Source organism: Pempheris klunzingeri, chromosome 2, assembly GCF_042242105.1.
Source record: "Pempheris klunzingeri isolate RE-2024b chromosome 2, fPemKlu1.hap1, whole genome shotgun sequence".
NCBI lineage: Eukaryota > Metazoa > Chordata > Actinopteri > Acropomatiformes > Pempheridae > Pempheris > Pempheris klunzingeri.
This window is the reverse complement of record NC_092013.1, coordinates 27,796,273-27,822,712: the sequence shown is the minus strand read 5'-3', so window position 1 is coordinate 27,822,712 and position 26,440 is coordinate 27,796,273. Positions and strand designations below refer to the sequence as shown.

At 41.1% G+C, this 26,440-nt stretch overlaps 1 protein-coding gene across 1 annotated transcript in view; it reads right to left on the bottom strand.

Annotated features, from left to right (window-relative positions):
• The window catches only part of LOC139209562 (copine-9-like), a 127,014-nt gene extending 102,772 nt beyond the window's left edge, over positions 1-24,242 (bottom strand). The window contains exons 1-2 of the mRNA XM_070839325.1: positions 24,166-24,242; positions 10,270-10,310 (exon numbers count right to left, since the gene is read on the bottom strand). Of these exons, the coding sequence (XP_070695426.1) occupies positions 10,270-10,310; positions 24,166-24,242 (118 nt within the window). The remainder of the gene's footprint in view (positions 1-10,269; positions 10,311-24,165) is intronic.
• Positions 24,243-26,440: the final 2,198 nt, after the last annotated feature.

Here is a 26,440-nt window from a genome sequence, read left to right as displayed (position 1 = left end):
TTGGAGCCTTGTGCTTGTTGTTCTTGTACAACAATAGACTGCATCTTTTTACCATCCGTCTCTGAGTCTTCTTGAGTGCTTCTGGTCATAACAGTAGGTCGCTCCAGGTAGCTGATGCATTTTACATTTACACTTTGTTTGAACCCATTGGAGGCATGGGCAGTGCAATGGTGATACTGAATGATCCTGCGCTGCCATGATACATAAACAACAAAGGATGAAGAACAACACTCCCTGTGATGGCACTGGATGTCAGCATGGGATGTAAGTCATGAGGTGTGGAACTGCCCAATATGGACGTAACGCTGATGTTAGGCTGGGGCAGTGATGGACAACATAGTTCCCCACAGACTGTATATACACTAGCAGAGAGCACTATATCAGCTCATAGAAACAAACACCACAGAAATTCAAACTTCATCAGTAGAAAATATATACTGATTGACACCGACTTTATTTATTTATTAGGGCAGTTCTGTGCAGAAACACCATGAGAATGATCTCTTAGCACCAACGACAGGGACTCAACTACACAAAACAAGGAATGCCACTTTAAAAAGAGAGGCTATAAAGCATGCAGGAGGAGCGCGTGGGCAACATACAGCTCCAGCTTGTACACACACACACACACACACACACACCAGCTTTCAGCATTGGGCTGCTGTGGTTCAGCTGACAGCTCAGTTGGCTGTCCAAACACTCAGGCAAGCAGTGCATCACTTCCATTAAAAACTGCTCCTCTTCCTCCTGCTGGCTTGAGTTTTAGGACTACAGTTTGAATCTATTTCTGTTTCCAGATCTGTCTGGAAAAATATCACCTGATCACACTGTCACTGATAGATTACAGAAATGTCTGAATAAGAAACAATGACATGAAGTGACTTTGTTTTAGTAAAGTAAAGTCCCGTCCACCACTCTGCATCCATTCTCTTCTTTCTATTAATCCATCATCCTTGCATTCAACTCCTCCTCTTCATTTTTACTTCCTCCTTCTCCTGCTCTCCCTCATCCCTCCTCTCCTTACTACTACCATCTCCTCGCCTGTCCTCTCCGCTCCTCCTTGTCCGCCTCCTCTCTTCACCTGCCCACTCCTCTCTCCTCCCTCCTCCATCCTCACCCCTCGTGAGCCACCAATGTTGTCTTCTGATGTTTTCTTTCTAATTCTGCCTCTCTCCTTGCTTTTAACTCTTCATCTTCTCCCCTACCTCCTCTTCTTCTTTCTATTCCTCCTCCTGTCCTGCCCCCCCCCCCTCCTCCTCTCCTCTCCCAGCATCAAAACAGAGCAGGGTAAAGGCAGCCAGTGTAGAGAAAGCCTCGTGTTTCTGCTTCAGTGGGACTGAAAGCCAGTCGACCACGACCACCCAGCCACCACTGGGACCTGTACAGCCCAATTCTCTCTGCTTTTCTCTTCAATGGAGAAAAAAAAAGGAGAGAAGGAAGGGAGAGGAGAGGAAAGAAAGGGTCAAACTAAATTAATAAATGCCGAAACAGACAGAGAAAGGCAAGAGCTCGAGACTTTAGGTACGGTTGGCTAACTGATTCCATTTGGTAGAAAGAGAGAAACTGAAGCATTAATGGTCACTGACCAGGCTAAGTGAGTGTGTGTGTGTGTGTGTGTGTGTGTGTGTATATATATCTGAGAGAGAGAGAGAGAGAGAGAGAGAGAGAGAGTGGGTGTTGTAAGAGTATGGTGAGAATAAGCATCCATCATAATCTCAATCACATGCACTATGTATGTTCTTTACTCGATGCAGGCCAGCACTCCTGAAACACTTACTGTGTGAGCGATGTATGTTGTCAGTGATGTATGTTGTCTCTATATGATGATATCATATAGAGGCCCTCCCATGGTGGTGTGCAGAGAGACTACATACAATATATATACAACACGGATCCCCATCTTCTTCATTTTGAGTTGTGACATCTCGTTAAAAATGAATTGTACTTAATTCAGCCTGACTGGTTTGTAGTTTTTAATTTAATTCAGTTAAGGAGAGCTGACTGAACAGTAAATGAATAAATGAATCCCACACCATGCTAGGGGCATGGATCAAGAGATGCCACTGTCAGCCCGTCTGTCAGTCAGTCGGTCAGTCCACCACTTTGGTCCAGACTGATATATCTCAACATCTATTGGATGAATTTTTGTACAGTCAAAGGGTGTTTCGAATGAGATGCGTCAGAATTCCCAAAGCATAACACCAACTGAAATAAGACCTGAGGTGGGTCTTACATAATCCTGATTTGGAAGAGAGGGCCCTCTGTCGAAATCCTCATTATGTTCGCTTACATTGTGTTTACAGCGCACATATTCCAAATAGTTTTTGCACTTGGTGGCTAAGCAGTGTTATAGTATAAAAATACTTTACATGTTGCACAGGCAGAGGGAGAATGGGAATCAACACGGGCCTAATGCCACATTTTTTTCCTCAGGACCCCGTAGCAGGTCAATCCGTGCTGAATGGACACAACCAATGATGTGATATGAGAGTGAACTGCAGACTGGAATGCATGTTTACACTCCTATACAGCTCCTCTCTGAAGTGGACAGAGATGATGTGTTTGCATCCTCTGCAGTGCAGGAGTGAAAATAAAAAAGGGATGCATTTTCTTTGCAAAACGCCTTAATGTGACATGTTTCCTTTAAGGTATCCTTTGCTTACTTAGGATAGATAATTGTACTTTTAAACATGCACATGGTGCGACAGGTTGGACTGCCCTCGCAACTTCTTTTGTATTGCTCTGCTAATTTCTGTTACTTGCATATAAAAGGGCAAAAAGGTCAGTTAATTAGGATAGATCTAAAGCAGACCAACCGGTGCCAAGAGAAGGCGAGGATAAAGGCAATTTTAGTGCGTTTTTCAAAAAATGTGATGGTTTTTATAGCAGAAACTAGGTTATGCAGAACTCATGGAGGAGCATTCTGTGCTAAACTTCAAAGCAGCAGTGAACTGACGGTGGTTTAGGCCTTTTTCATGTGGAAGCAAAGATTTGTGATGGATTATCGATGTGAGGAGAAAGCCATCATGGGGACCTTTGCCTGGTCAGCGCTGCCCGCATAAAGGATGTGAGCAGATGACAGCTGGAATCAAAAATCTAATCTCACAGGCATTTCCAAAGAGATGAAGGAACAGCTGAAGCCCACAACACTCAGCCTGCAGAGACTGTGAACAAATTCATCCACACTCCTTTGGATCACGAAAAGGATATTTAAGAGTAAATGTTACAGCCGATCATTTCCTCTGCATCCATGTTTATAAAGAAGGGAAGGCGCCACTCAGTCCACTTGGAAAGGAGAGCTGGTGTGAAACAGCAACGCTGTCTGTGGACCCCACCCTCTGGAAATCTTATCCAACTTATTGGACTACAGCACAGGGGTTTATTAGCATCCTTTATTCAGACTTCATTTTATATAGCAAATCTATGAAGTGTTCCTGAGACACAGTGCTCTTGGGAAGAACATTCACATTTGGCTGTGACCTCTATTAAAAAACAGAGAATGAATGTAGACTTCCAATGAAAGGCTACCAATTCAAGCTCATTTGAATACTAACTCTACCTCACTAAAGAGGTCAGACTGAATTGCCATTTTGTTTCAATTCACAGTTCAGTCTGAGATCGACTCAGCCTCAGCTGTACTTTGTGTTTAATGCATGTTCTCTGTTGGCTTATGAGGTTACAGTGTATGACCATCACACAGCACAGGTTCAATTCCACTTGGGGATTTTTCTTCCAATTCACCTATCCACCTATCCAAAAAGAGGCGAAAATCCCTGAAAATAATCCTATAAAAAGTTGTATTGCAGGTGCATGATGATATTATAAATAAATCTTCATACCACAGAGCATTTGAAAACAATAAATATAACCACACATGTCCACTGTGATTAAAGAGGTTCAAGGTTTCTTGGGGAGTTTTTCTGAGGATATAAGACATAAGATACATATAAATATATACACAGTTGCTCTCAAAATTATTCATCCCCTATTGCAAAATATATACACAGTTGCTCTCAAAATTATTCATCCCCTATTTGCAAATTTTGTTTAAATTCACAGTTCAGTCTGAGATCATGCTAATCATCAGTAGTGATGTCAGTTTCAATCAACATGGAAGCAGTTGACTTCATGTTCTTCACTGTTTTTCCATTGTTAATGTTAAAATATTGATTAGTTTAGCTTTGACTTAAAATTACTTGAGCATTTCTACACCTGAATAATTAAACAAGCACAATAAAATCTGTTCATCGACTTTACTACATCATGATAATTACCATTATATAATCAACACTGTTAATGGTAACTGAATAATTCTGAACAATTCCCGACTATATATTTGGTAACATGACATTAAACATTAAATGACATCTGATGTTGTGTAGTGCCTACTTGGTGCTGGTGGCCTCTACATATTTATAATGCTTCACTGTGAATTTAAGTCATATTCTTTGTGATAATAGATGGAAGCACTTTTAAAGCCAATTTTGACAGGATCTGACTATGAATTGAGAACTAAATTATAAGGAAGGGGGAGGAAGCAGTTGTCGATTTGACGCCAAGCAGACAGCATGTGACCTCTAACACAGCATCATTTATCAATCGGTTCATCTGTAAAGAATCAATACTGATGTTAGCATTTATTGACTCCGTCAGTTATCCACAGGAAAGGATCTACCAAGTAAACGGGTTCAGTCATTTATCAGTGGTTGTCAATGGTGCGTGACATTATCAGTACACATCGACCCCGTCCGGGTTGGGCGGATGCCGGGCTCAAATAGAGGGGTCTAACCGGGGACATGAAAGAGCTGAGGGGGCATCATGGCCACAGCGAGTCCCGCTTCCCTCTTTCCCCCGGTGGGGAGGACAGGTTTGAAGTTCAGGACCCCTCTGACACGATCATTACCCTCCATCATGGTTCTCCACCTCCGCCCAGGAAGAAAGACTAATCTATGGGATGTGTCAATAAAGGACCCCTGGCCTGTGTGCAGTAGTGTGTGTGTGTGTGTGTGTTTTTTTTTTTTTTGCTTATTGTCCTAACCTAACTGTAAGCACAACCAGAAGCACCAAAGAGTCCAAAATCTGCAGCTAAATTTCTTAAATTGATTATTTGATTGCTATCAATACTATTTCACATTACGTATTATTTAATATTCTTATTTAATAGCTGACAATTATAGGTCTTATATGTAAGATGTAGTTATACATAATCACCCACATTCCTGTCTAGGGGTTTGGTACCCTTGTAAAGTGTCAAAATGACAAGCCAAGATGATGCTAATCCTAAAACTGAGTTAAGACACAGGACATAAACCAGATAACAGTCAGAATCTTTCATTTAATGGCTTCTGAAATGTAGTTCTCGAATGAGCATCAGCGTGTTATAAGATTCCTTAATCCTGCCTGTTAGCCAAAGTAGACAATCTCCTTTCTGCCTGCCTGTCACAGTATTTACTTAGATAAAACCTACTGAAATGATTGTGGTAAATGCTCAGAACAGCTGACATTTACCTCTTTTTCTTGCAAACGAAGCAACATTTTACAAAATCAGAAAGTTTACTTGAGGTTTTTGGCCTCATAGGAGTTTTATCATAATTACTGATTATTAAACAAGGAGAGAAAGTGTTTCTAATCTGGAGTCCATGAACCAGATCCAAATCTACAGACTGACTTTAGACAATTTGGCTTCTATCACAAAGATACACTTGTGAGAGTTTGTTGTGGGGCTGTGAGATAAAGGTACTGTAAGGACACACACTTCACAGTTTTCAAAAGTGTGAAATCTTATTAGATGTTACATCAAACAAAATCTCAATTGGTTTTAAAGCTGCAAACAGTCTCAAATAACAAGCATGAGGCCCTGGTTGTTTGATATTTTAGAAGTGCTATGTCCAGTTCACAGGCAGTTTGATGTTGAGGGTGTTAAACTGTGACTGGTGCCTTTTAAATCAGTGGTTCTTACTGTAACACTGCTCCATATTTCCCATCTCTTCCTGCTCCACATTCACATAGTCAACTAAATCAGGTGAGTTCAGCCAGTCAAAGCAGATTAAACGGCCCCTCATTTAAAATCAAGTTTTATCATTTCAGCTTACATTGCACTTACATGACGTATATTCCAAAATGTTTGTGCTTAATCATGTTAAAAACAAATTAATGCATACACAGTGCACAGGACCCACAGCTGATTTTTCCCCGAAGCCACCTAGAGGGTTTATCTGACTCAGTGGTTAAGTGAAGACCTGAAATTTGTTGAGACAGTTCATCAGTTACAATGTGTTAAGTCACGCTAGCAGTGTGGCTCTAACCACGGCAATGTCAGATAATTGGACAGTTGGTCCGTCATTTTGGTCCAGAATGAAATGTCTCAGTAATTATTGTACTGAAAATAAATTTGGTACATACATATTTTTATAATTCTTTATGTTTGCGATGAATTGTAAGGATTTTGGCGATATCCTGACTTTTTATATAATGGCATCATCATGGCTTTATTTTAATTTATCCAATACCAAATACCTGAAAAAACTAAAGTCATTCCTATCAGCCTCAGCTGTACTTTGTGTGTTTAATGCATGTTCTCTGTTGGCTTATGAGGTTACAGTGTATGACCATCACACAGCACAGGTTCAATTCCACTTGGGGATTTTTCTTCCAATTCACCTATCCACCTATCCAAAAAGAGGCGAAAATCCCTGAAAATAATCTAATAAAAAGTTGTGTTGCAGATGCATGATGATATTATAAATAAATCTTCATATCACAGAGCATTTGAAAACATTAAATATAACCACACATGTCCACTGTGATTAAAGAGGTTCAAGGGTTTCTTGGGGAGTTTTTCTGAGGATATAAGACATAAGATATATAAATATATACACAGTTGCTCTCAAAATTATTCATCCCCTATTGCAAATTAGGTATATTAGCAAAATGTAAATGCTGTGTTTAATGATGAACTATGTGAAACTCAACACAACTAATATTACAAGTGGTTTCTCATTTGCAAATCAGCTGTTGTCTCAAGCACACCTGATGCAACTAATCAAGGGTCTCATTGGTTGCATCAGGTGTGTTTGAGATGGAACGCATCAAATACCCGGACACAGTGTTCACAGTGACGTTTGGTTGCATCGTAGAAATATGGGTATGTCAAAAGTATTATCCAAAAAGTTAAAAGAGGAGATCACTCCAAATGTACACCACTACTGACCCAAAAGCAAGACAAAATGTTCGAAACCATATAAATAAGACACGGAAGTTTTGGGATTCTTTTCTGTGGAGCGATGAAACAAAACTGGAACGTTTCGGGGTCTATGGATCAGCAGTATGTCTGGAGGAGGAAGACTGAAGCATACGCTGAAAAGAGCACCCTGCTTACAGTGAAGCATGGCGGTGGGTCAGTGATGCTCTGAGGCTGCTTTGCTTCTTTTGGCACTGGAAACCTGCAGCGTTTGCAGGGCAAGATGAATTCAATCAAGTATCAGGAAATCCTTGGAAAAAACATCATGGTGTCTGTGAGGAAGACGAAGCTTGGGCGTCATTGAACCTTCCAACAGGACAATGATCCCAAGCATTCTAAGCATTCCAATACCAGGACTTGGCTTCAGAAAAAAGTCTTAAAAGATATTAGAGTGGCCATCATAGTCGCCTGATTTGAATCCAATAAAAAATCTCTTGTTGTTGTCCATGAGGAATTGGCTAAGATTCCTCAGCAACGCAATCAGAACCTGGCGTCTGGCCGTGCATCACATTTGCAGCAGGTCATAACAGCAAATGGGTGCTCTGCTAAGGACTAAAGATGCTTATCAAGAAGGGGTTGAATACTTTTGAGACTAGAGTAGTCATTAAAAGTGGCACACTGTGTTCAATTCGGAGAAACCACCTGTAATATTAGTTGTGTTGAGTTATTTTATTGTTCTTGTTAAAGTTATTCATTGAACACATCTGAAAGTTTGTACGTTTTGCCAATACTCCTAATTTGCAATGGGGGTTGAATAATTTTGAGTGCAACTGTACTATACTGTATAGATGTTAAAGCCCTTTGAGGCAAATTTACGATTTGTTCTATTGGACTGTATGAATGAAACTGACTAAAGTTGACATGTGATACGTGGCCAAAATGTGGGCAAAGCACAAGTTAAACATTTTTCATTCTTACAGCAATTACTTAAATTCTGATAATTGTGTGGTCTTAAAGCTGGTAATGTAACATGATACCTGAGACGCTAGGTATCTTTTGCTATTGTTGCTTAACATTAACAGTAACATTAACAGCTCCCAGACAGACTCCGCTTCCTCTCTCCCTGAATAGACTAAAAGTGTTACCCCTTCATCCATTGCCAGGAACTCTGAAATAGCCTTGTGTCTGCACTTATAGAAAGGTCGTTGCCATAATTCCCTCTGCAAATCTGACTGTTACACAGTCACACACAGTACACAGAGCACCTCTACCTAAGGCGGATTTAAAGTTAGGGAGCGCCTGCTTCGTACCCGATTTGTTTTGGCTTGACTTTTTGTTGTGTCAAGCAAAAAGCAGCACAAGCTCACACGGGTTTTGTCAGGTTGTAGTGTGCGACTAATGTTCAAAGAGAATTTCTTTTCTTTTGGTGATAGTACTGTGTGTGCTTTGGCACTGAGATCTGAGGCTCCTTTATCTGAGCTACAGAGTAACACAGTCCGTGTGGAATACATGACCCCAACAGCACTTACATATACACTCACTATCAAACTCACTATCAATCTGAGCAACAACCACACAGGCATGCATGGACACACTGATGACACACACACACACCCCCCACACACACACACACACTTTGAACAGTCCCTTAAGGAACTGTTTGTGTGGTTGCATGTCTATGCAGCATTCACAGGCCAAGTATGAGTCACGTGTATCTGACAGAACTGACCATTTTCAAAAGCATGTCATACAGTCTTATACTGTACGTCTGAGTCAGTGATGTATTAAAGGAAAATTCTGGTATTTTTCAAACTGTCCGTGGGCCATGCTAATTTTGCACTCGTCATGTCCTCTGTAGAGATTCTGGCAACTCTGACCCAGGAAAAATAATGTATATCTGGGGTTTTTCATTCTGTAAATCATGGTAAACCTTTGTCTCTGAGTCTAACCAAAATGTATTAAATTAAAATTTAATTTCTGTCACAGCACCGTTTGTGTCGGGCCAGAACATGCAAAATACTGCTCCAATGATATTACAATACAATACACAATACACTACAATACACTACAAGAAGGAATAACAAGGACCTTTGGGATCACAGAACTTCTCAAACTCAAAGACAGCCAATCAAAAAGCTGACCGCAAGATCATTGATTGTTTGGGCAATTAGGAAATCAGCCGTTGACCTCCCTATCCGTTTGAAATTTGGCCCAATTGTAAGATTAGTCGGGAGCAATCAAGAAATGTCAGAGCAGTGATGCAAAGGTTAGTATACTATGTAATCAAACTAAATTGTATTAAATGAAATGTTACATATATGAAATAGACTAGAATATGAAAACACAATGGTACGGACCTAAAGTATAGCTAGCATAACCACATAAAATATACTAATACACACTTCAGCAATAGCATGCAAGATGATGGAAGATGGTAACGACCATGATGAGGATAATAAAATGATAAACCATGTGAGATCTACTTTATTTATCCCAGCGGAGAAAGATGTAACTCTCTATCTCACCAGTCAAGCACAAACCTCTCTTGACAGCCATGCTATTTATTTTTTGTCATCCTTTGTCATTTGCTAATTGTGCTTTCTTTCTCTGAGTCACTTGTTCTCTGTCACTGTTTCTCTCACATTTTCTTTCTTTCTCTTTCTCTGGTCTCACAAATTGTTGAACTAATCACAGTAACTCTCCGCTGTCCACCACTCACTGCTGCTCATACTGTATCTCATGTTGTCTGTGTGAGTGAGTGTGTGTGTGTGTGTGTGTGTGTGTGTGTGTGTGTGTGTGTGTGTGTGTGTGTGTGTGTGTGTGTGTGTGTGTGTGTGTGTGACCAGCAATCATTAAGTGTCACTAATCCTGTATTGATTCTCCTAACACTCACTGTGTTACAGCTCATTGGTGCTTGCTGTGCACTGATAAGGTGCATGAGGTAGTGATTCAGTAATCGTTGCATAAAGTCAGTTTGAGAAATGTGCTGTGGTGTGTAAATGGCACTGAGGATGTGAAATCACTTCAGAGCTGGAATTACAAAAAAGGAAAGTTGCGTTTGATTAAAAGGCAAGTGTGGCGGCACTTACCTGGATCTGACTTTGAAAAGGTGTCCATGTCTAACAGGTTTCTGCAACAAAAGGAAAAGACTGTTAGAGATTGACAGAGACCGTTTTTCTGTCTGTGATGCTGAGATCTCAGTTAATATACAATTTCAGTCATTCATAAATCACTGTAATGCACCAGGCTTGTAATGGCTCCCAATGGCACCCATTAACTGGCCCAAATAAATTAAACATAACACAACAGCATTAAAGTCACAAAGAAGTCACATGTAGTATTTTTCCCTGATAGATGACTTGATTAGTGAATGTAGCGTTATGCTTAGATTAGCATAATCTCTGGGGTGACCAGATGTCACAGGACACCTGAGACAGTCCTGGGTTTGTGCCCGGGTATCTTTTGGACTCTCTACAATACATGAAAACATACCGTGGCTCACACATGAAATTATTCACCAATATAGGATGCTTTTTCCTCCTTCTGTTCTGTGTTACTGCATTTGCTATCTTCATATAAAGCACAGTCCGTCTGCTGTAAGCCCAGCATTAGGGAGGTTTTGTTTTGGCTCTGCACTCCATCACACTGGATATACAGTGAAACAATGAGCGCTTTGAGGTTGATACTCTCCACATCAAATGAATACATAGAATGAGTAGTGTTAACTATAGTTGTTAACTATTAACTCTGGTATTGTGACAAAATGTCTTGAATGTAAATTAGAACTTTAAATCAAGTGTTCCATATGTTCCTCAAACGTTGTGCAGGTCAGTGTGACCTGACAGACTGGTGTCTCCTCCATTGTTTTAAGAAGCAGGTGTGATATCTTGATTGTAAGAAACAGAGAGTTCTTGTTCTGTAAACATATTCCTGATAGACACAAGCCTACGCAGACAACGCTGATGGCTGGTGGAGACTGACGTACAGACCTTAGCGTCCAATCAAACAATGGCTACGTGTGATATTGTGACACTCTGCCCTTTAAAATCTGTTGGAAAACCCCAGTTCTTGGCTCCCCTGACCAGAACCAGTCATGAGCCCGGCGCTTCCTGAACCCCAGCGTTGTATTGCATTGTATTTCACCTGTGAATCAGAATTAAAGGTGCTTCTGAGACCGTCTGAACCCTCCGGCTGTGATGTCAAAAATCTTGGGTTGTCCATTAAAGAATACGGGTGCATGAGTTTCAATAGTGTCACAGTGCTAAATCATGCCGTATAGGTTATAATGAAGATCAAGTAACTAAAATGTTTGGTGCATGAGCATTTATCCATTTTACCTGTTGCTCACAGGTCCAGACAGCCGAAACAGGAAGTCAGAGCTTCCAATGGGCTTTACAGCAGAGGGGACTCAGATTGTACCATTCTGAGTACAGAGCGGGGGGGTCTCAGAGGATAGGCTTGCTTAAGTGCCCTAAACAACTTGTATGATTAATATATCTGTCTAGGGACAGCTACAGAAATGATTGGGTATTGTTTCTATTGTTTTCGCATCGTATTGTTAATGAACTAAGTGTTGGTTTGTCTGAGGGAGGAGTTACCTGTATAAAACCAAGAGGTACATTTGGTTGGTCGAGCTGTTCAGGTGCAGATCTGCTGGAAGCTTGACATTTCTTTTGGTTTTTTTGAAAAGTTTTGTTTGTTGTCACTTTGTATATACAGTTTCACCACCACAAGTCTGAGCAGTTTTTGGTGTTTGGTGTGTCCTCTTTTCACCACTCAGCCAATCCTTACAAGTAGCCTTTATCACACCTTTAAGTGGATTTCAACACCATTTAACACCCACCCAATGTTTTTGATTCTACACCTCCACTGCTGCTCAACGAGGAAACACTGTCAAAGTGAACATAAAGGGTATATAGGCACAAGAAACAACAACAAAGACCCAATCGTCCTTTACAGGTCTCATATTATGCAAAATGTACTTGTCATTTCAATTAAACATTTATCCATTCTGTGTCCAGAGACCCTCAGGCTCTAAGGGAAACCCATCCTCCATCTGTTTCTCCTGCTCCATCTTTCAGTAAATGTCACTGAAAACTCTCCCTTTAGATTTGGCTCCTTTGTGACGTCATAAAGTTGATCAGTTGATCATGTGACCCCCTGAGCCCACCAACAGGCTGACTGGCACTTAAAACCTCGTCCACCTCGCTGTCCTTCATTGCTTTTTCCACACACTGTTTTTGTTCTTCTAAAACGGAGCATTCAAACAGAGGCTGAAAAACGCTGCAGCAGAGAAAAATAATGTGTTTTTGAACATTCTATCCTATCTACTCTAGTAGGACCTCCAAATACGAGTCTGAACCTGAATATGGGGCCTTTAAAAGCCGAAACACAGTGAAGAGTTACCTTTCAAATCAAATGGGCTATATTCTGTCTAGTTACAGACTGCAATGTACAGTGCATAACTGTTCCTGGAAAATGTTTACATTCATGGCATGGAAATGGAAAATACTCATCTCTGATTGGCTGGCAAGTCTTTAAAATCAAATAAATCACATAAATCAGGACACTTTCAAAATGGGTGACAAATTAGAAACAGTCTCTCTTTGGTAGTTGGCTATGATATAAAATAATTGGTGTGAGGCTTCATTCCCTTCACGCTGCTTTGCCCCCACCACATCCATTTTCTTCTTGCTGACTTTACAATTAATAGTACAACTTCTTCAGCCCTTTCAGAATAAAGTACAGTACTTCAACATGAACTTATTTCAAGGTTCACAAGTTCACAAACAAGACAATATAGCAAAAACTTCCTTTAAGGATAGCAGCCAACAGCTTTGTGACCGAAAAAAGGCTCCCATTTAAAGACATGCAGCTTTCCTCGCCTACAGGCGTCTGTCTTCCAACAGCCTGCAAGGACAGCTTCATTTCCTTCCCTCTGAGCACTACAGCACTATCAGTCCTGTGTGTAATTAGTGCAGTGTGGGCACAATTTGAATGTGTCTGTTTATTTGAGTCACTGGAATTTCTCCAGTCAGCTCAACAGCCAACAAAAAGAAAAACTGGAAAGGCATGAGCTAGGTGCAAACTCTCACTCCCTGGTCAGAAACACTGAAGTTCACACAGAGGAGGATTTCATGCTTCCTTATTTTCTAGCAGCAGCAAGGGAAATGAATCATACACACACACACAAACAGAAAAGCATCATAACACAGACTTCAAATCACTGCCAGGATTATGACCCAGTTTCCTTCTTACAACTTGATACATTAGTGAGAGGTGACTGTGATAACACCTTGTTCAATAGAGAGCAGAGGAGCAGTGAGTGACACAAGCTAAGTACCGTCAAGACTTTGGAACTGAATGAAAACTGTTGAAAACTGCCACTTAACTATATGGTTCAACGAGGTCAAATTCTGCTGATTTATAATTTATATATATGTATCAGTGTGTTGTTTAATCAAAATAACATCTGCAGAACTTCCTCTGGAATTCCTCCGTGTGAATCTGAGCTAACTTACAGGATGGCCTGCAGAAAGATGTCTTTGTACTAGATTTCTCTGCCTGCTTACCACATTATCGGGTCATTACTGGTGAAGCCAGAGACATGATTATTAATTTGTCTATTTTTTTGAGTCATCAATTTGTTTTGTCCATGTGAGCATCGTGTAGCTGTTTATTGGTGCCATATTGCAGTTATAAATAGCCTTATAGATGTGAGCGTGTGTTGGCTGGTACATACAGTACATCTGCAGGGCACTGGAGACATTTCCTGAGGGATTTGAAGCCTGTTTTCTTTTTTAATGCTTGATCAAGTCATCCCTTTTGCGTGTTGCAATGTTGCTTTTATTTTGTAAGTGTGGGCACATCTTACATGAAGCGTGTGAGTGCACTGCTGCTGACTGGTGAGTGATTTGGTTGATGATGAAGCTGCACCCTCATTACAATTCTCATTACAAGTTACAGATCTTAAAGAATTTGAACATCAACAGCACCCTGAAAATGAACAGAGAGTGAGCGAATCGATCAATAGAATGATGAGGCTCAAATGTCTGTATTTCTAGACAAGTTTTTCAATGATTTTCCACTTACATTTCTTGTCTTTGGGTGAATATGTATATTGAGGGACTTATTAGGGGTTGCTTGTTGGCAGGGGCTCTTCTCTGATAAGGCAACAAAATCGCACATCTTTGAAAGGGGCACATAACTACTGTAGAGAGCATGCTGCTTTCCAGTAGAAATACCAAGATAATAAGATATACATGCAACTAGGACTGCTGTCTGTCTTCTTTAAACTGTGACGGGTTCTGTTTGGTGCAGCACTTTTACTCTGAGAGCACATAATCTCCTTTGGCTTTTAACCGTAACTTCTGTGAAGCACTTAACTTAAGGTGGGGGGTGAGGAAGGGGCGTTCGCTTGGAATGTGGCCTTATGCTTGAGACCTTCACGACATGATATGGTGGAAGTTGAGTATCCAATCAGAGACCTTCCCCTGCTGTGATTGACATTCTCCCACTGAGAAGGCCTGGCTCCCCGTGCTGACTGACCTACCTGGCATTTCACTCTGAAAGCACCACCAATGTCACGTTTTAGCACGAGACCACCTAGCACACTGTGCAGCCATCACAGCTGCTGTGCCGCTTTGAAATAACTACAGCGCCACAGTGAAGTACACCAAAAACCATAAACATTCATATGACATTATGCTCTGTACGATTCTTAAAATTACATGGAGTCTGTCATTTTGTTTGAAGAATTCAGAATCTGTACATGCAAATATTGTAAAGTCTTGTAAAAACTACAGGATGTCAGTTGTTGTAGTTTGGCCAATGATTTGGCCAATTTACCCACAAGGTCAGACAGCAGCGTGAGGCTGTGACACACAGCTTCTTTAAAAGCTTTAGCGCCTCATTGCCAAAATTTGCATCAAAAAATTGTGCTCCTTCTCTGAGTCATAGCTCAGTCAAATCTGAAAACACACCCATGATGTGCATGTTAGATGGAGAGTGACTTACACTTCCCGAGGATATCATTAACTCAAATGATCATCCATACAGAAAAACCCCTCCTTGTAGCGCCAGAACTTGCCTGAGAATCATCACGCTTTTGAGTTCTCTTAAGTATCAAGTGACAGTAGTCTCTACATTTATGAATACACAGCAAACAGGAACTGCTGATCGCTAATTTGGTTCACTTTTAATGGGAACAACCTGGCAAACTGTAAACACATAAATGCTTGGTGTCTCAAGCTGGAGTCCACAGATAATTCACTGAATCCGTGGCAGCATTATATTTCCTGTTAACATCTCCCCAAAGCTTTAGGGGAGACATGAGGTGTAAAAGATTATTTTCATTATCAATGACTCTACTGATTGCTTACTCATCTAATAAGTAAATTAAATATCTAACTAAAATGGAAGGAGTATATCTGTCTGAATGTGTGTCTGTCTTTGAATTTTCAAGAACTGTTTACAGCTGTTATTCTGATGGACTGTTGGGTGTACGGCTGAGGACCCAAGGAAGTGCAGTGCCGAGTGCAAGCTCAAAATTCATAGTACATATTTATTAGTAGTGCGTTACTACTGCCAGAAGTGCACACTGTGTAGTGTATTGAGAGGTGACCCCTTTTAACTGTGACACCACCAAACGGTGTGCAGGGTGCAGTGTGTTCTCTGCCACCCGTTACAGTGCATTCAAGAACAGATGAAGAAAGAGAGACCGAAGACACCAGAGATGTTACATTGTAGCAAGCTCAAACATTTCCAGCATTAGTGGTGTAATTTTTAGAATTAACACTTTTGAGCTGTGAGCAATGATTAGGTATTAAATTAGGCTAGGTATAAAAGAAAATGTTTATTTGCATGAGCGGTTCTTAATACCAGAGGCCAAGCACTCAGCCCTTTCCAAACAGGCACTGCACTAATATTTACAAACAGAACTATAGAAAACGGTATGCCCCTCGTGGTGTGAGACGGAAAGTAAAGGTGTGGAGGACAAGTGTTCATCTGACTCTCAGTGTCATCGGTGACTGTAACCTGGGCTTGTTGGACAGTGTCGAGCGTGACGTTGTTTGGATGTGAAATGTTAAAGATATCGTTAAAAGAGATCAGGACCTCTTGACCTCTCCAATACGGTGGCTGCAAACACCACCTCTCATCCTCTCCACCCCTGACGTGTGCGTGTGTGTGTGTGTGAGACCTTTCCAACATGGCCGGCCTCTCAGATGTTTGTGTTCATCTCGAGAACCGTTCATTCGATCAACTTCACACTTAACGAGTGTATTGCTGTGAACCCAAGGGAATTTAGTGTTGATCAGATCAGCGCCTCCAGGAGCGAAGCCATTGGCCTGCTCCGAACATGCAGTCTGAACAGCCACCCCTTGATTTAAATTAATTACAATAAATTGAATTAAATAAAATATTCAGCAATACGATACCCAAATATCCATCTAACTCTACTTGTTTCTAACAACGTAAGGTGATAGATATAATCATATAAGCACCCCCAAAACTATAAAATGTTTGGTCTAAAAAAATCAGTTCAATCAATTCCAGGAAGCTATTTTCATAATTCTGGCATCCCACAAGTCAGGGATCAATTGTGGAGGATTGTTAGGGTTAATAGGTGCTTTGCTTGCACAAGAGGGGAGGTCATTCATTTCCCACTGTCTCATTTAGGCACTCCTGTGCCAGCGGTAATCATTGCAGACTGCAGGGTGGCTGCCACGCTCAGCTTGTCTAATAGGATCTAGAGGAGCGGCGTTTGGGTGGCAGGCGGGCTGCCACTTATATAAGACAGAAGAAAAACACTGCTTCCATCCACACTATCTGACTGTGAGTCTAACCCACATACACACTGACACATCATCTGACAGAGCTGTTTACACACACACTGATACACCATGCTTACACTGCAGCCAAACTTGAGTCATTTTGCAGCCTGGTCTTTAAGGCAGAGCCTCCATATTGCCATTGACAAGTGATCAAATCAGATTTGTGCATTTACACAGCAGAACCATTTTCTGTCGTTACTGATCTATTTCATGGCAAAATACACAGTGTCACTGCTTTGGACACAGCAACAAGCCAGTCGAGCAGGAAATGCATCAACTTCTTGTCTGATGAATGCAAATGGCTGATAAACGCAACAGCTGTCTTAATGCTGTCTGTCATACTACATCTAAACAATCCAATAAAGGCTTTTTACAACTCTGAACCCACAGATCAGCATGTCTCTGTGCCACTGACACCACTATGGTTGGAGAAAGTCCTACTCTTGTCCAACTGTCTGATTCCCCTCCAAAAGAGCACACATGGAAAACAAAATACGTGAGGTCTTCCTTTATGTCTTTTATATTTACATCCCATTTAAGAAGTCTGATTAACACAACTACTTCTATGTGGTTTCGCAAACTTTAAAACTCAAAACTTTAAATGAAGCTACGAGGTGGAAAAGTCAAAGTATCAATTAAGAAGAGATGGCTACGGGGGATCTGCTTTCACTAATTCTTTTTCTAATTTTATTATCTGTGGTGTAGCCTAAGCATCAGTGCACGCAGCCATCAAGAAAAAAATGCCACAATGTATGTGTGGACAGAGGAGACAAATTCATTAATTAATTCATGAAAATAATGCAATCAGTGATTCAGTGACAGAGAAAATGGGCTGAAAGCAAAAAATAGACTGCACAAAAGCTTCTACCATTAGAAAAGATCCATTAATCATATCAAGTCTCCATACTGTATAGGCACTTTAAGGTTTTTACAGTAGCAGGGCTTCATGTGCACATTACCTGACACTTCTGGATTGTTTAATAAATGCGTGTAACATTTGCTGCCACTGTTATTACATGGTTTGGCTGCTATGTCAAATTGGCTTCAGAGTCTGAGGCAGTTACTGGGAGCTTGCCCAGGATGCAGATACAATGATCTTGCAAAATAGTATAACGTGGAAAATTGCTTTGATGGAACATTTGCACAATGTGAGCCCTGGCATTCATGTGGCTATATGCCTGCAAAAGAAAACGCCACATAAAACACTAAAAGGTGTATGTCGAGTATGTGATTCAATATAACTTGACTGAAGCCTGCCTAAGTTATACTAAAGCTCTGGAGGATCTCACAGGACTCAGTAAATCCACAGACATTTTAATGGCTGTACGTAGCTCTTGAAGAACGTTTCGTGACCGGCTGACATTGGGCGAGAGGCGGGCTGCACCCTGAACTGGTCAGAGATACAATCAGACCATTTAGAGTCACCAATTAACCTAACCTGCATGTCTTTGGACTGTGGGAGGAACCTGGAGTGCATGCAAAGTCCAGACGGAAAGGCTGCAAGTGGCACGCAGGTTCGAGTCAGTAACCCTCTTGCTGTGAGCCAACAGTGTTCATCACTGCACCACCATGCTGCCACATTATGAAACCAATATAATGGACACTTGTGTGAAGGGACAACAGCAACTTATTGAGCACACCAAGGAAAAACCCAGACTCTCACAGGACTCTCATACCTGATGCTGATCTGTTTTCTGACACAGATGTCATCAGTCGGTGTTGGTGCACCACTGACACTGACCTGACCAGTGTACCAATCTGCTGCACTTCACAGGGGCTTCTGTGATATCGGCTTAATAATGCTGTCAAGTTACGTTTATGTTTGTTATCAGAAAAAGTTGTTGTTTCACATAATGATGGGGGCTTGAAAACTGTAGCACATACGGTAGAGGATGTGTTAAGAAGACTGAAATATTCAGTCAACACCAGAATTTATACCAGCAGCTTACATCCTGTGCATAAGACTAAAAATAACTTCCTAAACCTAAATGGAAATATTGCTGAGCATCAGTGGCGGCTTTCCTCCAAATGCTCCTAGTTGTGACGAACAATCATGGATCTCCTCTTCTTCTCTTATCCCTACATGACGTCAAACGGCCATCACGTACAAAACACTTAAAGCAGATCTGAGCGGTCGATTGCAGCTGCCTGCCTGTCATTCTGTTTGGGATCATGAATCCTCCCGGTTATCCCCTGATTCTCATTTCCCTTTTCCACTTGTCTTATCCATCTAAACGGAAACGTCAAGCATTGTAACCTGAATAGGGAAAGCAAGCCACCTCATTACCACCTGCCGTGGCTTTGAGCTACAACACGATATCTGGGCTGTAGGATAAAACCCTTAATGGAAAAAAGGGACAGGAGAGAACAGAACTACTGGGACATCAAGTTTGTAGAGACAGACTGAATTATTTTTCCTTAAGATAAATCTCCCTCATATTAAAACACAAGCTGACTTACTTCAAGATGTAAAAAGAGGGTATAAGTAGTGAGGTCACAGAGCAGGAGAACCTTTAAGAAATGAATCACATATTCACCTCCAGGTAACCTCCTCTGAATAATCCGATGTTCACGAGATAATGAGACAGCATGGCTACTTTTCAGATCATCCAGATGTCAAGTATCTGTCAAAACACATCGGGCACGCCCTCTCGGACAGAGGAAGATGAAAGAAGCCAAGTCAGGACGAAGGTGATGGAGAAGCACCTCAGATCAGACTGAGTTCAGAGGTTGGCTTGTTGGGAGAGGCAGCAGTTGTTCTGATGAGAGGGAATAACAAGAGTTAGAATCCACCTTCAAGATGTTTCTGTCACCGGGGATGTTTCTCTCAGGCTCGGCTGGTGATGCATGTCATCCTGAATTATCTTCAACGCCATTAGAAGATGTCTACATCTGAGTAAGAAGCTGACATTTGATCAGGAATTCCACTGGTCCCCTGAGAAATGAGGAATTACCTTGTGTTGTCTGACTTGGAAGAGGAAAGGAATGCCCAGCCTCACAGATGAATAGGAGCTGAGACAAGTGACAGTTGTTTGTTCAATAAACTGTTTAATATAAATGGGCCTATTCTTCTAAAATTCTTATGTTATAATCCTTAAGATCTGCATTATGTCAGCATGACTCTTTGCCCATGTGGGCTTCAAATTGTGTATCCACACAGGAAAAGATGCATGTACAAAGTGGACATGATGAAGAGTGAAGAGTGTTTGCTGCCCCCAGTGGTTAATTCAGGACATATATACAAATCTTGATTGGTGCAGCCCCATCAGTGGCCTACAAATGAGGGGCGCAGTACATTTGATAGGTTCACTTTGATGCTTATCATATTTAAAACTATCCAGGTTTTGGATTGCAGGATTTGTGATTGTCTGCATTTACTCACACACTCAGACAAGATGATCTCTAGCTTATCCACATGGGTGTAGTCAAATGGGAACAATAAAATCCATCAAAAGAATAATAATAATTGTACAAAATGTGTGACCAATTCCTCTCACCAGCCAGGTAGAAACACATTATGTACACAATAATCAAACTCCAGTGGTTTAACCTCTTAAGAATGGGTGGGGTTGGAGGTCATGAAGCCTCACACGTGCATGTAATAGTGGTTAGGGTTGGCTGGAATGTGAAGAGGTATCATCCTCTGTTCTTTCTGGAAAGCTCAGGTGTTAAGAGCATTGATGATGGCTTGTTCCATTAAAGAGTCAGTACATTACTTTGGAGTTGTTGATAATGTTATATCATTCTGTGGGTTCATATACATGTTAAAAACAGAAAATTATAATTATTTCGTTTTAATTTTGTTAATTTTAATTTTGTTGCTGTTAGACCTCCTTTGGTCTTTGGGATTCTGTAGTGTATATACACTGATTCTGTCCTTTTTCCAGTAAAATCTGTTAATGATGGAGTCCAGGGAGCTGAGCCAGTGTGATGCCGGTTGGACTGGGGTCATGGAACAGATATAATTCATTCTTGGTAGTGCCGACATTTTTACTGCTGCTCTTCTTCCAATCAAGAGGACAGGTGAGCTGTTCCAGGGAGTGAGGTCTTCTCCAATGCTTCTAAGTAGTGAGGTGAAGTTAAGATGGAATAACTCTGACAGCCTGGTGGAAAAAATGATAACTGTGTGAAACTTTTTTTTTTTCATTGCAGCATTCTCATTTCCGGCAGTTGTGGATCTAGACCAGTTTATGGAGTAGCAAAATACTTTTTTCCCACTGCTCACCTGAGAATTGGTATATAATTGGCATTTCCATTGGAGAAACCCGGAAAGGAACGTGGGTAGAGTTGCCCTTTAAGTATCCCAGCAAGTCAGTGAGTGTACAGGAGCAAGGAGCTAGAACTGATCCACCTGAATGGAATGTAGCCATTGTTAAAATGATTAATTACACCTGTGTTTGGCCAGTCAACATGTCCTGTGTGAAAGGACAGACCTGTTTTATCAAGCGCCTGATTAGAAGGTGGTTCCTCACAGCTCCACTGCTAAATGTTTCTTCAACGTTTTCTCTCAACAAAGGTCAGCCTTCAAAAACCCAGACTCTCTCTCTCTCTCTCTCTCTCTCTCTCTCTCTCTCTCTCTCTCCCTCAGCAGTGAGGATCCTTCTGGGGTCCACTTAACCAACCCCATTCTGTCAGTGTCAGGGAACTGAAGCAGCCCCTCTCTAACCTCTACAGACTGGTGGGGCTGGGGGACACTGAGGACCAGGAACAGCTTGTCACAATCGGGAGCTTCCAGTGCTGTTAGCTTATAGACATGACCCAGGACAAGGAAATGCTTTTGTCTGAAGGGAAGCACTGGCCATTATATCCTGGCCTGCCAATACTCAGTGACAAGGGCCCCTGCCGTAAAGCGTTTCATGGTTGAAACTGAAAACAGTATGATTTTTTTTAGCGCCTTAAGAAAATACTGTTATCAAAACGTAACATTAAATTTGTATTCATTCATTTTTGGCCACTTTTTGGCAGCAGAATAAGTCACACAACACAACACTGACATATTCTCACCACAAGTCAGTATTCACTCTCCATTTTCCTCTGTTTTGGTCTCTACCAATTCCTGAGGGAAATACCTGGCTATTAATTGCTAAATGCTAAATTATGTTCACTGACTAGTGAACAGGAACACGCTAACTTGTTTGGTGCAGGACAGCTGGTGAATAGTGGGTTTATTGAGGTTGCCATAAACCCAAAACCAAACCAACCAACAGACACTCAAACACTGCAGAATCCCATGATGATTCTCTGTGAGTTTGTCACTACGAGCAATATCTTTTGCTTTTTAAGTAGCCATTTGAACAACTGTAAATGTAAAAAATGGAAGTGAAGCTTCAATGCCATTGCACACTGGGTTCAAAATGAAATCCCATCGTAAAAAACGTGTGTGTGTAGATTTTGTGCAGGAACAGCCCACACTGAGCTGAGACACACAGTACTCTGCCTCAGACAGCTTTCGTTTTCTTTTCACAGAGCGAGTCAGCGGTCTCCACACTCTCACAGTTAGTATGACGTTCTGCTTTTCATGGCCCTCCCTTACTTGTTTTTCTTTGACCTCAGCCTCTGGTTATGGCTTGAATAATTCACAAAATAAAGAGTGGACCAGATGGGTTAAAAAAGAATGCCTTCACTTCACCCCCTGGTCTTGTTTCGTCCTTTAACAAGGCACGATGTTCATTTCTGTCCAAGAGAAGTGTCCCTCCACAGTGTCATCTGCACTCAGCTTGATAGAAATGCTAAGTTTCGGTCATTTACCAGGTATGAATCATCTTTATGCTACAGGCACAGGCTGCAACAACCAATCAAGCAGGAGTAAAATCACAAACACTTGAGACAAGCTCAAAATCAATGAATAATAATCAAACAAAAAGGAAACAAGTGCATGAAAGTGTTTTTTCTCGTCAATATCCTGCATGTAAATTATGATTTTAGCATACAAAATAAACTAATTTCCTTTCATTCACTGTTGAATCTTGTCACTATATTACAAAAATCATATAATGGCAGTGGAGTGGGGGTGTAGGCAGGGGTGGGTGGGACTCATGACATGCTGCTTGGAAAGCTTTGGCTTGCACTGCAGTTCTAGCTTTTAAGAACGAAGTATATTCAAGTCTTTCAGGGGGGGGGGGACAGTTGTTTATGGCATCCTGAAAATATTGATTCATTTTTATGAACTGCTGTTTTTGTTGGTCTTCTCCAGGGGCTTTACGTACAGCAGGGGTTTGCTCAGGTCTGTGTTCAGCAGCTTCTTGGCTGAATATCAGGGAACGAGCTAACGCCTCGGTACCTGACACCAGGATGGAGACATCCAAACAACACCGCCTGCATCAGCTCCTTTTCTTCTTATTTTGTCCTTTTACTTCCTTTGTCTTCTCACTATTATCACTATTCTTTGACTTTTAAGACACACACACAAACTTACCTTATTTCAAAAAACATTTTTTTATTCTCTTGGACAATTAGTTTTTATTAAACCTGCTTATTTCTATTTACCTATTTCTATTCATTTATTCTGGTTTACAGCTAAAACATATCACCATCTTTAGAAATGGACCACTGGCACAAGGACTGCTCCTCCTGAGCCTCACAGTTTGTGATATCAGAGCTGTTGGACTACAGTTAGTGCTAAAATTAGATTCTGCTTATAAAATGAGTTGAAATGTTGTCAGATGGCTCCTCTCTGATTGTTTCTCTTGCTCTTATTAAAACAATCATTGTTCACACCACAATCAGTGCCCCCCCCCTCTCTCTCTCGCAGTCTTGTCAGTTAGCACATTTAATATCCACGCATTCATGTGATTTCAGAGTTGCGCTCTCCGGAGCTCTCCAAGGCACTCGGAATAAATCCTGGTACTGTTGGTTACTGCACCCCCACGCACTTCTACACCCACAGCGCATGCAAATTCTTCCTTTGCAAAAAAAAAAAAAAAAAGAAGAGTTTCTCCGTGCACGTTAAAGACACACAGTGGTGATGAGAGAGGAGAGGAAAAGTCTGGGATGAACCCGAAATGGCACCAAACTACACACAAGAACAAGAGAGCTCCTTAAAACACAGCCACAAATCACACTTTCATTATAAGCGTCGCAATTGTGCAAATATGTGAAGGCGAGAAGATGAATGACAGGTGAGTGGAGAGGGAACGTGTGTGTGGTCCAGACCTGCAGGAAACGGTGATTTCAATCTTCGTCGCAGGTACGGTGGAGTTGAGTGGGTCGAAATCCCCGATTGTCGCCATGGCTGAGGGTTTTTTTTGTTTTGTTTTTTTTAAATCACTTCTTCTGAATCCTTGAAGTTCTCACTTATATCACAGCACTAATTTTTTCCCGTGGCTGTGATGTGTTTGTTCCATCCACCCGGGAAAGAGAGGCAGAGAGCGCGGAGAGCGCGGCGGGCTCCGGGAGTTGGAGTTGTTGCTGCTGACGGTCGTTGGAGCGCAGCTGAGGGTTAGGAGGCATACCTGAGGATGAGGCTTTCATTCATGGCGAGAGGGGGAGAGAGAGAGAGAGAGAGAGACACACACACACACACACACACACACCGGAGCAGGAGACGCGGATCCCGGAGCCCCTCCGCTCCACATTTCTCTTCATCTATCGCCAGGTGGAGGCAGAGACCTCCACAAGTTCTGCTGCGCCTGGGCGCAACTTGTGGTCCGCTGTGGTGGTGGGGGGGGGGGGGTGGTTAGAGCCTCAGAGGAGCAGGTGGAGGAGTTTACAATCTTTTTGCATGCTTAACCCTTTCATGCACAGAGGTCACTACAGTGCACAGCTATTCAAAAGCTTTCCTTGTAAAAAAAAAAAAGTTGTCTTGTATATGCACGAGTTTTCAAGATTCAAGATTCAAAGCGTTTATTGTCAAGTGTACAGTGCAGAAACGGGTTTCCCTGTACAATGAAAATCTTACTTTGACATCCACACTGAATGCCAAAGAGTAAAAAAAGAAGAGGACAGAATAAAATATAAAAACATATAAATATAAACTACTATTGCTAAATAAACTGCTATTGCTTAACATATCAATATATTTACAAAATGTGCAACTTAACATAAAGATCAATGTGCAGATTAGAGGTAGTTGTGACTCCTATTGGCTGTTAAGGAGCCTGATGGCGGAGGGAAATGCATAGTTGCACCTCAGCCACTACAGTATATGTTATTGCATCATCTCGTCCACTGCCGCCCAGTACCAAGCCAAGATGGTCGACAGACAGACAGAAACACCAAGTTGCTCATTTTTTTCAAGGAGTCATGCAATTGCTACATTTTTCAAGTATTGATTTTATATTGGGAGGAAATGATGATTAATCACATGTCCACTGAAGTGTACATCATGCATCACTGGCTATATTTCAACTACTGGACATGTAAACATATCTATAAAATATGGGTTGAAAAAATAAAGTTCAAACCTTGTTTTTCATGGCTAAAGATGAATAAAAAAATCCTGACTGATCATAATTCATGCATGAAAGGGTTAAGCTGTCTTTTTTTTTTAGAATACTTTTTAATGAAGTACTAGGCCCAATTTGGCTTCAGGCGTGTTTTTCACACCTTTCATGTTATCATTGTGCGAAGTTAGTTTTATTTATACAGTTTGCCCCAAAGGACCCTACAACAGGTACAGTACACATCACACAACACATTAGCCTTAGATCCTTGTCAGTTTGGATTAGGAGTAATTTAGAGGAGGGGAAATCAGCCTCCAACATAGCCTACTGTGCAGTAAGGGGAATCCAAACGTGGAGAAAACACAGTGTTGACTTCTAAAGTCAATCAACACACTCAAATGCATCACCGAAATAAAGTTCCAGCAGTCAGACCCACATTGGAAAATGGACTGAAAAAGTGCTAAAAGTGATTTTTGGTAAACTGGCAGAATCAGAATAAACTCCTGTAATTCGTTTTCAAGGCCGCAGTTTGTAGCGGTGCCCAGGAAGAGTCATGGAGTCTGTGAACAATTAACACTCAAAGTAAAACTCATGTGCACAGGTTACTTAATCCGTGCTCTAAATTTAACCCCTTGAAGGTCCTCAGAAATAATCACGTTAAAGATCCTTACACACATAAATGTGTATGCATAAAAACAAGCCATAAAAATGTTAAAAATCTTTCTTTTTTTAAAATTTTTTTTAAATAGTTTTTTAGACCAGCATCAGCCCTAATCATACATATCAAATTTTAATTAGTTTTTTAAAAAATTAACCCTTAAATTGCCATGTTTTTGTCATGATGCGCATCATTTTATGGTCTAAAATACACAAAAAATACATGAAAAAAATTGAGAACTCTGAAAAATTCACCATCTTGCAAAATTATAAGCAATATGCATGAAAAACTGATAAAATATGCTAAAAATAAAAATCATAACACACTAGAAAGTGCTGAAGTCCCTCAAAGGGTTAACATCATATTATATTTTTGCTTTGTCTCCTCT